This window comes from Megalobrama amblycephala, linkage group LG9, assembly GCF_018812025.1.
Source record: "Megalobrama amblycephala isolate DHTTF-2021 linkage group LG9, ASM1881202v1, whole genome shotgun sequence".
In the NCBI taxonomy this organism is placed as follows: Eukaryota; Metazoa; Chordata; class Actinopteri; order Cypriniformes; family Xenocyprididae; genus Megalobrama; species Megalobrama amblycephala.
In genome coordinates this window covers 36,639,485-36,652,507 of record NC_063052.1, presented here as the reverse complement: position 1 = coordinate 36,652,507, position 13,023 = coordinate 36,639,485, and the positions used below count along the sequence as shown (strand labels likewise).

Genomic DNA, 13,023 nt, shown 5'->3' with positions numbered 1-13,023 from the left:
TTACAAGCGCTGTCAGTCGCTCCATCTTGTCTTGAGTTTGTGCCAGGTATGGTGAAAGCCTTTTTGCATACCAGGCCTGGCTATGTTCCAAAAGTTCCAACGAGGGTCCCAGGTCCCATTGTACTGGAGGCTTTCTGCCCGCCTCCTTTTGCGAGTTTGGATCAGGAAAGGAAGAATCTGCTTTGCCCTGTAATAGCATTAGATGCTTATGTCCACAGAGCTGCCCTGTGGAGGAAAACAGAACAATTGTTTGTATGTTACGGGTCCCCTAAGAGGGGGGCCCAGCATCTAAACAGCGGATGAGCAAGTGGGTGGTCGAGGCCATCTCACTTGCGTATGAGACGGTGGGGTGCCCGTGTCCTCTGATGGTGCGTGCTCACTCCACGAGAGGTATGGCCGCGTCCAGAGCTCTCCTATCTGGTGTCTCTATGGACGACATCTGTGGTGCGGCTGGATGGTCATCCCAGCACACTTTTATTAGATTTTACAATCTTCACCTTAACATCACTCCAGGGGCCAGGGTGCTACAAGATAGCTGCCAGGCACTTGGAGACACGGCGTAGTTGGGATTGCGTTCCCATCACGTCATCCAACGTAGCGTCGATAGTTCCCACGAAAGGGAACGTCTCGGGTTACGAGTGTAACCCCTGTTCCCTGAGTAAGGGAACGAGACGCTACGTCGCGTGGCCGTATCTCCTGCATACCTGGTGCGCTTGCTTCAGACATTTTACAGAAGCTGGCGTGCTTTGTGTTCAGGTGTGCTTTATAGCTTCCTGATCCGTGACGTCACCCGCCTCTGACGTCACGTCTTTTCATTGGTTGGATACAGAGGTGCTTCACGATCACAAAAGACAGAAGGTTCCCATCACGTCATCCGACGTAGCGTCTCGTTCCCTTACTCAGGGAACAGGGGTTACACTCGTAACCCGAGACGTTTTTTGCATAAAATGTTATGCAAGCGGGCTCACCGGCTGACTTTCTCACAGCTTAACAATACAATCAATATCTTCTACTTCTGTACAACTGTGACATCACTACCATCATCTAACTTTCAGTCTTTATGTGTGTTGAGAGTGTCTTGTCTTTTGTCTCGCTGGTGGACCTCCAGATCATCCTGTAGTGACAAGTGACACAACCACATACACCTCCACAATGTATTGACACATTTTAAATGTCTCTTCAGCACTGCATTGATCTTTTAGTGTTTCATCCAGCCTTCTAACTATACCTTAAACTGGAAACTATAATTCTGCTGTAAATAATATTACAATACTAAAAAAAATATTACTTTGAACTGAACTACTTCAACTCTTCCTACTCTTCCTCAGTATGAAGGACACAGATTCAGTGATGGATGCTCAGCTGGGCTCGTACACAGCAGGTCTCCACATCAGTGTTTCCACCACAAACACTCCAGTTCACTGGTTGAAGTGTGGCTCACCCAGGGTGTCATACAGGATTCCTAGATCGCCTGTTTCTGTCAGAAGTTCTCCTCATAGGTTCTGATGCCAAGTCACCTTCTTCATGCTCAGCTTTACAGATCCTTCCTCCAGCTCCCGCTCCTCTTGAAGATCTCCCAGCACCTCTTCATCAGACTCCTCTGGGTGCTCCTCCAGATCCAGTGGGTTTACAGATTCATCAATGATTTACTCAGTCAGGTTCCTTTTCAGGTTTCTTGTTTCTCTCCTCTCTTCTAGGGTGGAATTCTGCTGCAGGTGGATCCAGATCTGTTCCTGTTCTGTTGAAGCACTCTTTCATTTCCAGCTCCATCCAATGGTTCTACTACATACACTGGATCATCCCGTCCTCTCCTTTCTTTCACCACATACGTTTGCTTTTCCCAGTATGCTCACACAAACACTGAGATTAATCTGATAGAAAGATCAGGCCCAATACAAACAGACATACATGAACTCAACACACTGAATACAGAGACAAATGTAAATGTGTAAATACAGGAGGAGCTCTGACATCACTGGAGTTCAGAGAGATTCAGAGAAAGTGAACCTTGACCAACAACAATATGGACGCCTGAAACGATCAACCTCTTTAAACAACAGAATATTTATTGAGCCGTTCAAAGAGTCTTGTGGACACATCTGGGGCCGTATTCACAAAACATTTTATCTTACCACTAAGAGTTCTCCTAAATAGCAGTAAAAGTTCTTAGCTAAGAGTTTTCTCTTAACACCTATTCACAAACCTGCTGAGACCAACTTGAAGTCTTCAGCTAAGAGTAAGGGCGGGGTTGACCTCGTTGCTATGGAGTATACACACAGTGATTGGCTGATGGGGGAGGAGTCAGTGATTTAATCACAGAAATATTGTAGAATGAGCTGTCATGTTTCCATATTAAAATAAAGGTTTAAAAATACAAATGTTGCCCTATTCAAAAAAAAATGTTGCCATAAAGGTTTTAAAATATAGGCTAAGTGTCACTAATTAAACTAGTATATACAGTTAATATATATATATATGTGTGTGTGTGTGTGTTTTTTTTTTTACTCTATTCGATCATTTGTAAGTGTGAACTAATGAAAACCACTGGCACAGGTAATCAGACAATCTTTATTTATTTGTTAAAGATTTTTTTGGCGTCTCATCGTAGATTCAAATCTATAAATCAAAATGTATTGCATTTAGGAAGAAAAGGTTGAGCACCTAAGGCTCTGTCGCTATTGCCTCAATGGTGTTCAGTGTCTTTGGGTGGATTAGGACTGTTTGTGATTTGGTCTTACCCACGTAGAAGGCAACGTTCTCAGGACCTTACGCAATGTTCCCTAAAAGTTCTCAAAAGGTGATGAAATTTCTGAACCTTTACAGAACATTCGGGACGTTCCTAAAACGTCCTCTTTTGGTAATGAAAGTGCTGCAGTTCAAGGTTCCTTATATGACTTTAGGAGGACGTTCCATTTTGGTTATTTTATGGTCAAAAAAGAACGTTACAAAGAGGACATTTGGGACATTAACAGAACGTTCCCACACGGTCCTCTGTTGATCATTTAATAACGTTCCCGATATGAGTTTAGGGGAACTTCCCATTTTGGTTATTTTATGGTCATACAAGAACGTTACAAAGAGGACATTTGGGAAGTTATCAGAACCTATAGTCAGAGGTGGAAAGTCCAGGGGTCAGAAAGTAAAAGTCCTGCCATATTTTTTTTTCCACCCAATGAAGCGGTGTTAAAGTTAATGAGATAAATAAGTGATTAATTGAGTGATGATTGACCATTATTGAAGACACCTGATGATAACAAGCAGAATCACCAAAGGAGAAAATCACAATTTTTAAGACACCATCACAGAGGTCATTGGTTTGCTTTAGTTGGGCTCTTGATCCTTGACTTTTTAATATGAGATCTTGTTTGGGCTGCTGTAACTGAGTTATAACAGCCAGACAAGCAAAGAGAAAAGATGGTCAGGTAACGTTGGTTATGTTATCACATAATCATTATTTGATCTGAATCACTGAACTCATCTAGAGCCCAAAAACTTTTTTAAAAGTTGTTCTGATCAAAAAAAGAAAAGTCTGTCTTTTAGGCACACACAAACATCAAGAATCAGCCTGTGAATCTCAACAACGGTGACAAGCAACATATTCTGATCAACAGATCAACTGTGAACATTAAAAAACAAGCTACTAAAAAGTCACAGAAAAACAGCAAAATTTAAATAGTGAGAATAAAGAAAATTACAGACAATTGTATCAAGACAATTCATCTCATAATTTATTCATGCAGCAATGCATGATGGGAGCTGTGGATGAGTTTTGATTGGTGGCACCCAGAATGCACTGCAACATTGCTTAATTATTCTCACCATTGTTGAGATTCACAGACTGATTCTTGATGTCTGTGTGTCTAAATAAGAGCCTTTTTTTCTAAGAACAACTTTTGATGAAACCTTTGAATTATTTTGAAGAAAACTGGATCTTGTGCTGTAGAATCACAGTTCTGCTGTAATCAATAATGTAAATCTAACTCAGAGATTGGACACTAAATGAGTTCAGTGATTCAGATTAAATAATAATCTGGCTGTTATAACTCAGTTACAGCAGCCCAAACAAGATCTAATATTAAAAAGTCAAGGGTCAAGAGCCCAACTAAAGCAAACCATGACCTCTGTGATGGTGTCTTAAAAATTGTGATTTTTCTCCTTTGGTGATTCTGCTTGTTATCATCAGGTGTCTTCAATAATGCTCAATCATCACTCAATTAATCACTTAATTATCTCATTAACTTTAACACTGCTTCAGTGGGTGGAAAAAAAATATGGCAGGACTTTTACTTTCTGAGCCCTGGACTTTCCACCTCTGCCTATAGTAATAGTACCCTCAACATTCCCAGAACGTCCTGAATGTTCCCTGAAGGTCCACCAAATAACGTTCCCCAAACCTTAAAAGAACTCCACATTGTGACCGTCTCTGAACGTTCTGGGAACGTTACTAGGTGACAGGTTGTCCTGCTAAAAATTTTACGTTCCCAGAACATTCTCAGAACGTCCACTGGTATTAAGAACGTTGTCTAGTAACGTTCCCAGAACATTCAGAGACGGTCACGATGTGGAGTTCTTTGAAGGTTTGGGGAATGTTATTTGGTGGACCTTCAGGGAACATTCAGGACGTTCTGGGAATGTTTAGGGGACTATCACTATAGGACGTTCTGATAACTTCCCAAACGTCCTCTTTGTAACGTTCTTGCGCGACCATAAAATAACCAAAATAGAACGTTCCCCTAAACTCATATCGGGAACGTTATTAGATGACCAACAGAAGACTATGTAGCAATGTTCAGTTTAATTTCCTAAATATCCTCATTGTAACGTTCTTATGTGACCATAAAATAAACCAAATTGGAATGTCCCCCTAAAATCATATAATGAACCTTGAACTGCAGCACTTTCATTACCAAAAGAGTTTTATGTCCCAAATGTTCTGTAAAATTTCAGAATTTTCGTCACTTTTAGACAAAGTTGCACAAGAACTTCGCCTTCTGTGTGTGTTTTATAGAAAATAATAAAGTTTGAAGTCACCGTTATAGAGGAGAGCGTTTGCTTTAGATGGGCTCTTGATTTTTGCAGTTTAATTATTAGTTTTTCTTTGGCTGCTTTAACTTGTCAAAACATGTTTGTTATAGCAAAAAATGCAGGAGAAAGTCTGGTTGGATGAATTTGGTTGTTTAGTGCTGGTCTTCTCCAGAGTCTAAGCTATGAGTGTGTTAAATGTCAGTTTTGCATCAACTTTTTTTTCTCTCCTTTTTATTATTATTATTTTTTTTAAATATTATATACAGAGCTTGGAGCAGTGTCTTTTAGACTCACACAGACATCATGAATCAGCATATGATCCTCAACAATGGTGACACTAAAAAAAAATATTTTTTTTGTGACTTTAGTAGCTTGTTTTGTGATGTTCAGAGTTAATCTGTTTATCTGAAAATTTTGTCACCATTGTTGAGGATCATACGCAGAATCTTGATGTCTGTGTGAATCTGAATAATTTCTGCATAAGAATAAAAACATTCAAAGAAGGACAGGATCTTATGCATCATCATATGTCTACATAAAGGAAAACACAACATTCGAAGGTCAGTGAATAAAGCCACTGTATGATGATCAAATCAACAACAATGACTAAGCATCCAAAACCAATTAATCATATTTGTTTTCTCACAATATTTTGTAATAACAAATGCTTTAGAAAAACACAGTTACAACAATTGGGGAAAAAATAAAGCCAAATTGTCAAGGGTCAGGAGCCCAACTAAAGCAAGCGCTTACCTCCGTAACGGTGACATTTTAAATTTTGATAAAACATCAACACCTCATTAAGAAGATTTGTATGAAAGAAACAAAGTCAGAGTGGTTTGTAATAAGTGAAGATGCAGATATCTAGAGAGATCTGGGGCCGTATTCACAAAACATCTTAAGGCTAAAAGTAGCTCCTAACTTGCCGATTTAGGAGAAACTCTTAAAAATAATGGGCGTGTCAGTCCTAATTTTAGGACTCCTAAATTTTTGCTCTAAGAGTATTTCACAAAGCATTTTAGCGCTAAAACTAGCTCCTAAACCTGTGAAACGTTAGGAGTAGTCAAGAGGACTCCTAAGTCACTAAGACCAAATCACAAACAGTCCTCATCCACCCAAAGACACAACACCATTGAGACAATAGCGACAGAGCCTTAGGTGCTGAACCTTTTCTTCATAAATGCAATAAAATGCAATGCAATAAAAAAAATTTTATTTATAGATTTGAATCTATGATGAGATGCCAAAAATGAATCTTTAACAAATAAATAAATATTGTCTGATTACCTGTGGCAGTGGTTTTCATGGGTTCACACTTACAAATAATTTATATATATATCGTCTGTGTATTTATTCCTCTTCTCGTGCTGATTAGAAAGACCGTTTGAATGTGTTTCTCCCAAACTTTGTTTATAAAACATAATTTGTCGGTTGAATTCTGCATTCTCTTGAGATGAAGACATCCAAGAGGTGGACAGTTAACTGTATAGTTTAATTAGTGACACTTAGCCTACATTTTAAAACCTCTATGGCAACAATATGTCAACATTTTATTTTGACTGTGGGAACATTTTTATTAAAAATATTTATTTGAATAGGGCAACATTTGTATTTTAAAACCTTTATTTTAATATGGAAACATGACACCTCATTCTACAATATTTCTGTGATTAAATCACTGACTCCTCCCGCATCAGCCAATCACTGTGTGTTTACTCCATAGCAACGAGGTCAACCCCGCCCTTACTCTTAGCTTAAGACTTCAGTCTATTCCTTAGTAAAAGTTTGTCTCAGCAGGTTTGTGAATAGGTTTTAAGAGAAAACTCTTAGCTAAGAACTTTTACTGCTATTTAGGAGAACTCTTAGTGGTAAGATAAAATGTTTTGTGAATACAGCCCCTGTTATTGTTTCATGTTGTTTGTGTTATCTGTTTTTTATGTGTCACCATTGTGCTGAAGGGTAGCTCCTGTGCTTCAGTCAGTGATGATCCAGAAACACTGATGTTCTGCTGCATGTTGCTTTATTTAAAGACAGTAACTGTGTAGTTGCTGGTGCAGTGATACAGCAGTTACATTAGTTCATGTGTGTGTTTTTGTCAGCTAATGACTTAATGCAAGAGATTTGCAATTTAAAGAAAAGGTTTCATAATATTAATCCAGGAAATACCTGTAAAGAGCTTTAAGTGAAAATAGTTTTTGTTTGAACAGCCACTTTTATTAGTCAAGTTTTTGATAAGGGCAGCAGGGACGTTCTGAGAACATTTCCAAATAAAGTATGGTTCCCTAAACGTTCAGAGAATGTCTTGAATGTTCCCTGAAGGTCCACCAAATAACGTCCCCCAAACCTTAAAAGAACTCCACATCGTGACCGTCTGTGAACATAATGGGAACGTTACTCAACACCAGTGGGGACGTCCTGAGAATGTTCTGGGAACGTAAAATTTCTAGCGGGGTAGTGACTTAGAAGTCCTCTTGACTACTCCTAACGTTTCACAGATTTAGGAGCTAGTTTTAGCGCTAAAATGCTTTGTGAAATACTCTTAGAGCAAAAATTTAGGAGTCCTAAAATTAGGACTGACACGCCCATTATTTTTAAGAGTTTCTCCTAAATCGGCAAGTTAGGAGCTACTTTTAGCCTTAAGATGTTTTGTGAATACGGCCCCTGATCCTCACAGATAATGATAGAAATATAAGAGAGATTGAGCTGCACAGGTTTCTAATGGAAATGATCTGGTTTAGTAGAGTTTATGTTGAACTGGAATCAGTTGAACTGAATTAGGATTAAGCATGTCAAATACTCAACTACTTTAGTTGTTTACTGCACTGAAATGATATCAGAATTGTATTAAAAGTGTCATTTGATTGCTTGTAAAGCAAAGTTTGGTGTTTCTGTCATTTTGTTACATTATATAAAGACTAAAGAAACAGGAAGTAAAATGAGCTGCAGACAGACTGAACACAAACCTGCTAAACTGCAGCTGAAAATCACATTACTTGTTTCTGATCTAAACAGCAGGTCAAAGTTCAGATTGTTCAGTGAGTTTGAGTCATTCACTGTATGAGGAGTGATTGTGTTTCTCTCACTATCAATGATAACTTGAATATAAATATTTATTAAATGATCATTAGAGAATTTGTAATAACCTCAAATCTAACTTTTGAAGCAAGATTTCATTTAAGCCTGAGTGACCAAATAGTGTGTAAAACAAATACAGTATTACAAGGAGCAAATGGACATAGATCAGTCTATTGGTCATAATTTACATTGAGAAATACAATGTTTTTTGTTTTTTTTTAATTTCTTGAAAACCCTTGAAGAGTAAAAGAACAATGGCAGAATCTTCACCAACATCAACAAAAGCAAGAAAAACCACGAGACGGAGTGTTGATTCTCTTAAGTCAATAACCCAGAAAATAATGAATTATTGCATGAATGACTAACTATTCTCATATGGTGATATTTAAAAAATTCAGCACTACTTCACATTAGGGTACTGATCAGCTTGTCTCAATTCATTTTGCAGTAATGATCAGCTTGTACATGATCTCTTATATATTTGAGAATTCATGTTTTATTTCTTCAAAGTTGCTCTACATTTTCTCTGTCCAGTGATGTCATCCTCCAGCGGTCCACTGACGGAGGAGCTTCAGTGCTCAATATGTCTGGACGTGTTCACTGATCCAGTCACCACTCCATGTGGACACAACTTCTGCAAGACCTGTCTGAATAAGTGCTGGGACAACAGCCGGACCTGCAACTGTCCATATTGTAAAGAAACATTCAAGATCAGACCTGATCTCAAGATTAATACCACACTCAGAGAGCTCGTAGATCACTATAAAAAGAAAAGTCCTGAGAAAAAACGTGAAATTCTGTGTGACTTCTGTGAGGAAAGAAAGCTGAAAGCCCTGAAGTCGTGTCTGGTGTGTCAGAGCTCTTACTGTGAAACTCACCTGGAGCCTCATTTGAGAGTGGCAGGTTTAAAGAAACACAAACTGATCAATCCTGTGAGGAATCTGGAGGACTATATATGTCAGAAACATGAGAGACCTCTGGAGCTGTTCTGTAGAGATGATCAGACATGTGTGTGTCCGATGTGTGCTGTGAAAGACCACAAGAACCACAACACTGTTCCTATAGAAGAGGAGATTGAGGAGAAGAAGGTAGAAGTTACTGACAAAACTGATTTTAAAGGGCTCTTATCATGAGGAATCACATGCTCTTTCATATAAATGAATCAGTTATGAAAATATATTGTGTTGTTCTGTGTCTATAGACTCAACTGATGAAGACACAGAAAGACGTGCAGCAGATGATCCAGGACAGAATCAAGAAGATTCAAGATGTCAAACACTCAGCAGAAGTCAGAAAAGTGAGTTTAAAATAATGTAATTATGTGAAGTTCTAAAGATAGATTCAGGAGGAGCCAGTCCTGTCAGTCATCATTGCGAATGTATATAAGCAGAAGTCATTGCGCCATCCCAGCAACAATTCTGCAGCATCCCTCCGTCTGCCCATTTCTTCCCTTTATTTCTCTCATATACTTCTATCATTATGGAGCTTGAGTCAAAGCCCAGGTTCAAACACTATTTAAAGTGGAACGAATCGAGTTCCACAGCACACTTTATAGCCAATCAGCAGTGCAGGTTACATTTTTACACCAGTAATTGGTGTGGGCGACAAGTGATAGTCTTTATGAATGAGTCATGGATTTTGATTTATTCTCTCAAATAATTTGTTGATTCATTCACCAAAAGAGTTATTTGAACCTCTTTTCAGCAGTAACTGACAATAATTTGTCTAAAATGTCAGTTACTTTATATTAACTTCTTTATTAAATTATTGAATTGTTGAATAAAAGTAATATTACACTCACAGCCACACCGTTGATCTGAATATCAACAAGGCTGTGATTACTTGATCACTTGGTAAGGCAATAGCACACCTCTCTTCAACAAGACACATGATTTGAATCATTCAGTGCAAATGGTGCAGGATGAAGTTTAATACTTCAGTTGAGGGATTTTGAAAAACACTGAAGTATGAGCAATAATGACACTGTTTCTTGTCTGATCAAACACCACTAATAATGTGTTGATTGTCCTGGTTGAGCAGAGAAACACAGAGGAGGAGAAAGCAGCCCGTGTCGAGCTCTTCACTGATCTCATCCGCTCCATTGAGAGATGTCAGACTGAAATGCTGGAGATGATGGAGGAGCAGCAGAAAGCAGCAGAGAAACAGGAGGAAGAGCTCATTGAAGAGCTGGAGCAGGAGATCACTGAGCTAAAGATGAGAAACACTGAGCTGGAGCAGCTCTCACACACTGAAGATCACCTCCACCTCCTACAGGTCAGTCAACATCTCTCTGATCAATGATAATGCAGTATATGACACCATAACACTCCCCATGATGAAGGATTTCTCCTCTCTCCTGCTGTAGATTTACTCATCCCTGTGCAGCTCTAGAAACACCAGGAACTGGTCTGAGATCAGTGTGAAGACTGATGAGAGTCTGGAGACTCTGAGGAGAGCTCTGACTCAACTGCAGGACACTCTACAGGAGAAACTCACACTAACTGGTATGATAATATACACACAACACTGATAGTGATGAAGAATGAGTCGATCAAGCTGAAATAAGAGAAGTTTGTGATCATGTGTTTGTGTCTCATTATCATCAGCTCACAGTTCTTCTTGAAGAGAGCAGCTCATTTTCAGCTCTAATTTCAAGAAAATACTTGTACTAGAAGCTTCATTCCTGAAATTACAACCATGAGACTTTAGTTCATCTGCAAACACATTTAGATGAGAAACTACAGAAAGAAACATTAATTTTCTGTAATTTTCTGTTGGTCTTTTCGGCTACACCACCTAAGTTTAATGAATATGTTTTAGATAAAATGCAGTTTGGCTAAAGAAAGACATGAATAGTTTAAGATTCACATTTGTTCTTCTTCAGAGGAGAATTTCAGACCTGTTGCTCAAACAGTTTTGCAGTGCTGGACTTTAATTTGAAGTTTATTCAAGTTTAATGTTTATAGATTTGTATTTGTTGAATAACCACAACACGAATCCACTCCAAAACTGAGATGAATAACATTAGACACAAAAATAACCTGCATAAAACATTTTAGCAAACATTTGCAAAGTTATATCTGTTTGTAAAAAGGAGAAATATTAAGAGCTCTTGTCTATAATTCCACATATAAACATGTCAAAGATCTGATGATGTTTTATTGTCATTAGTCTCTACAGATCTGAAGAGGATGCAGCAGTATGAAGGTACAGTGTGTGTCTGAACTACACTAGATTACATTCATATACTCACAGCTTCATTACTGACCTACAGGATGATTAAACACTGATTAAATATTAAAAACATCATCACAAAATGTCTCTATTAATTTGCGATTCATATTCTCTGTTTCCTCAGTGGATGTGACTCTGGATCCTGATACAGCTAATCCATATCTCATCCTGTCTGATGATGGAAAACAAGTGAGATGTGGAGACATTAGACAGAAACTCCCAGACAAACCAGAGAGATTTGATAAATATGCAGATGTCCTGGGAAAGGAGGGATTCTCCTCAGGGAGATTTTATTTTGAGGTGCAAGTGAAGGGAAAGACTAAATGGGAATTAGGAGTGGTCAGAGAATCCATTGACAGGAAGGGAAAAATCACAGCGAGACCCAGTAATGGATTCTGGACTGTGCAGCTGAGGAATGAGAATGAATATAAAGCCTGTGCTGGTCCCTCTGTCTCTCTGTGTCTGAAGCCGCAGCGGGTCGGTGTGTTTGTGGATTATGAGGAGGGTCTGGTCTCCTTTTATGATGTGGAGTCCAGCTCTCATATCTACTCTTTCACTGGTCAGTCTTTCACTGACAAACTCTATCCATTTTTTAACCCGTGTAATAATGATGGAGGTAAAAACTCAACTCCACTGATCATCACACCTGTCAAATACAATAAATGAATTTACACCCCAATATGAAATATGAGATGAAAGTAATGATCTTAATAATTAAATCTGAAAACATTATGTTTGTGCTGCTATTTCTTAATTTTTTGTTTTTCATTTTTAAAATCTATAAGCTATAATTACATATTTTAAATGTAAAAATATAATGCTTGTTCATTAAATGATTTTTTCCCCATAAGTATTTGTTTCATAATTTCATGCCATTTTTTTCTCCCAGTGTCAAAACAAATGGTTGAGCTTATGTTTGCTGATTAGTGTTTATACTTGAAGAAAAGTTGAATCTGTTCATCATGAAGCGATCCAGTCTATTCAGCAAATTTGGACAAAATCCAGGCCTGGCATCAAGAATTGTGGTAGTCTTTAATTTTATGTATGAATTATACAAAATTAAACCAAAAAATACTTTGAATATAATGTCTGAAGTTCATGAACACTAGGAATAACCCATGGTATGCAAGTTATTTGCATAAAATGTTACACAAACACACACTTTTACCCTGTTTTTATCTGTGATAATATGTTTGTCTTTTTTTTTTTTTTTTTGCACAAAATTAATTTACATTATTTTACCAGTGTAAATTTACTTTTGTACACATTTTCACTCTTGATATGATTATACTATTCAGGATTTGTCTACCTTTGCTTTTGTTGTGAGTGTCTTAACTCTTTCTGCAGTGTTTGTTGTCCAGTGGTAGGGTAGATTTTTATCACCCAGCAACCACATAGCAACGGCCTTAAAAACATTCTAAACACCTTGGCAACAGCATAGAAATCCTATTGCAGCTGCACTTGCATCCTGTTAGTGAGTTTTGAATGAAGATCACTCACTTTCTTCAGCAATTGGTTTAATCACAGCAGACTGATTTTATGTTTGTCCATTTAAAATGATCACTTTTTAGAAATATATTAAAATGTAATTCAATGTATTTTTAATGCACTTCAAATAAGCATGTTGGGAATACAAATTTACTATAAACATACTACTTCAATTTCAACTATATTTTAATACATTTCACA

General features: G+C 37.8%; 2 protein-coding genes across 4 annotated transcripts in view; both read left to right on the top strand.

The window, feature by feature from the left end:
• The first annotated feature begins 1,999 nt into the window (after positions 1 to 1,999).
• LOC125276120 (E3 ubiquitin-protein ligase TRIM39-like) overlaps positions 2,000 to 13,023 on the top strand; it is a 38,242-nt gene continuing 27,218 nt past the window's right edge. The window contains exon 1 of one of the 2 annotated variants that reach the window (XM_048203596.1): positions 2,000 to 2,097. The gene's annotated coding sequence lies outside the window, so the exon portion shown is untranslated. The remainder of the gene's footprint in view (positions 2,098 to 13,023) is intronic. The other variant, XM_048203599.1, reaches the window with a different exon arrangement.
• Positions 8,605 to 12,029, top strand: LOC125276129 (E3 ubiquitin-protein ligase TRIM39-like). Of its 2 annotated transcripts, none has more exons than XM_048203613.1 (6): positions 8,605 to 9,188; positions 9,302 to 9,397; positions 10,141 to 10,374; positions 10,466 to 10,604; positions 11,281 to 11,307; positions 11,459 to 12,029. In XM_048203613.1, exons 1-6 carry the CDS (start codon positions 8,637 to 8,639, stop codon positions 11,998 to 12,000), a joined length of 1,590 nt encoding a protein of 529 aa, XP_048059570.1. In that variant the 5' UTR covers positions 8,605 to 8,636; the 3' UTR covers positions 12,001 to 12,029. The 2 variants fall into 2 exon arrangements, with proteins under 2 accessions (XP_048059570.1, XP_048059569.1); XM_048203612.1 differs by having other exon boundaries at positions 11,272 to 11,307.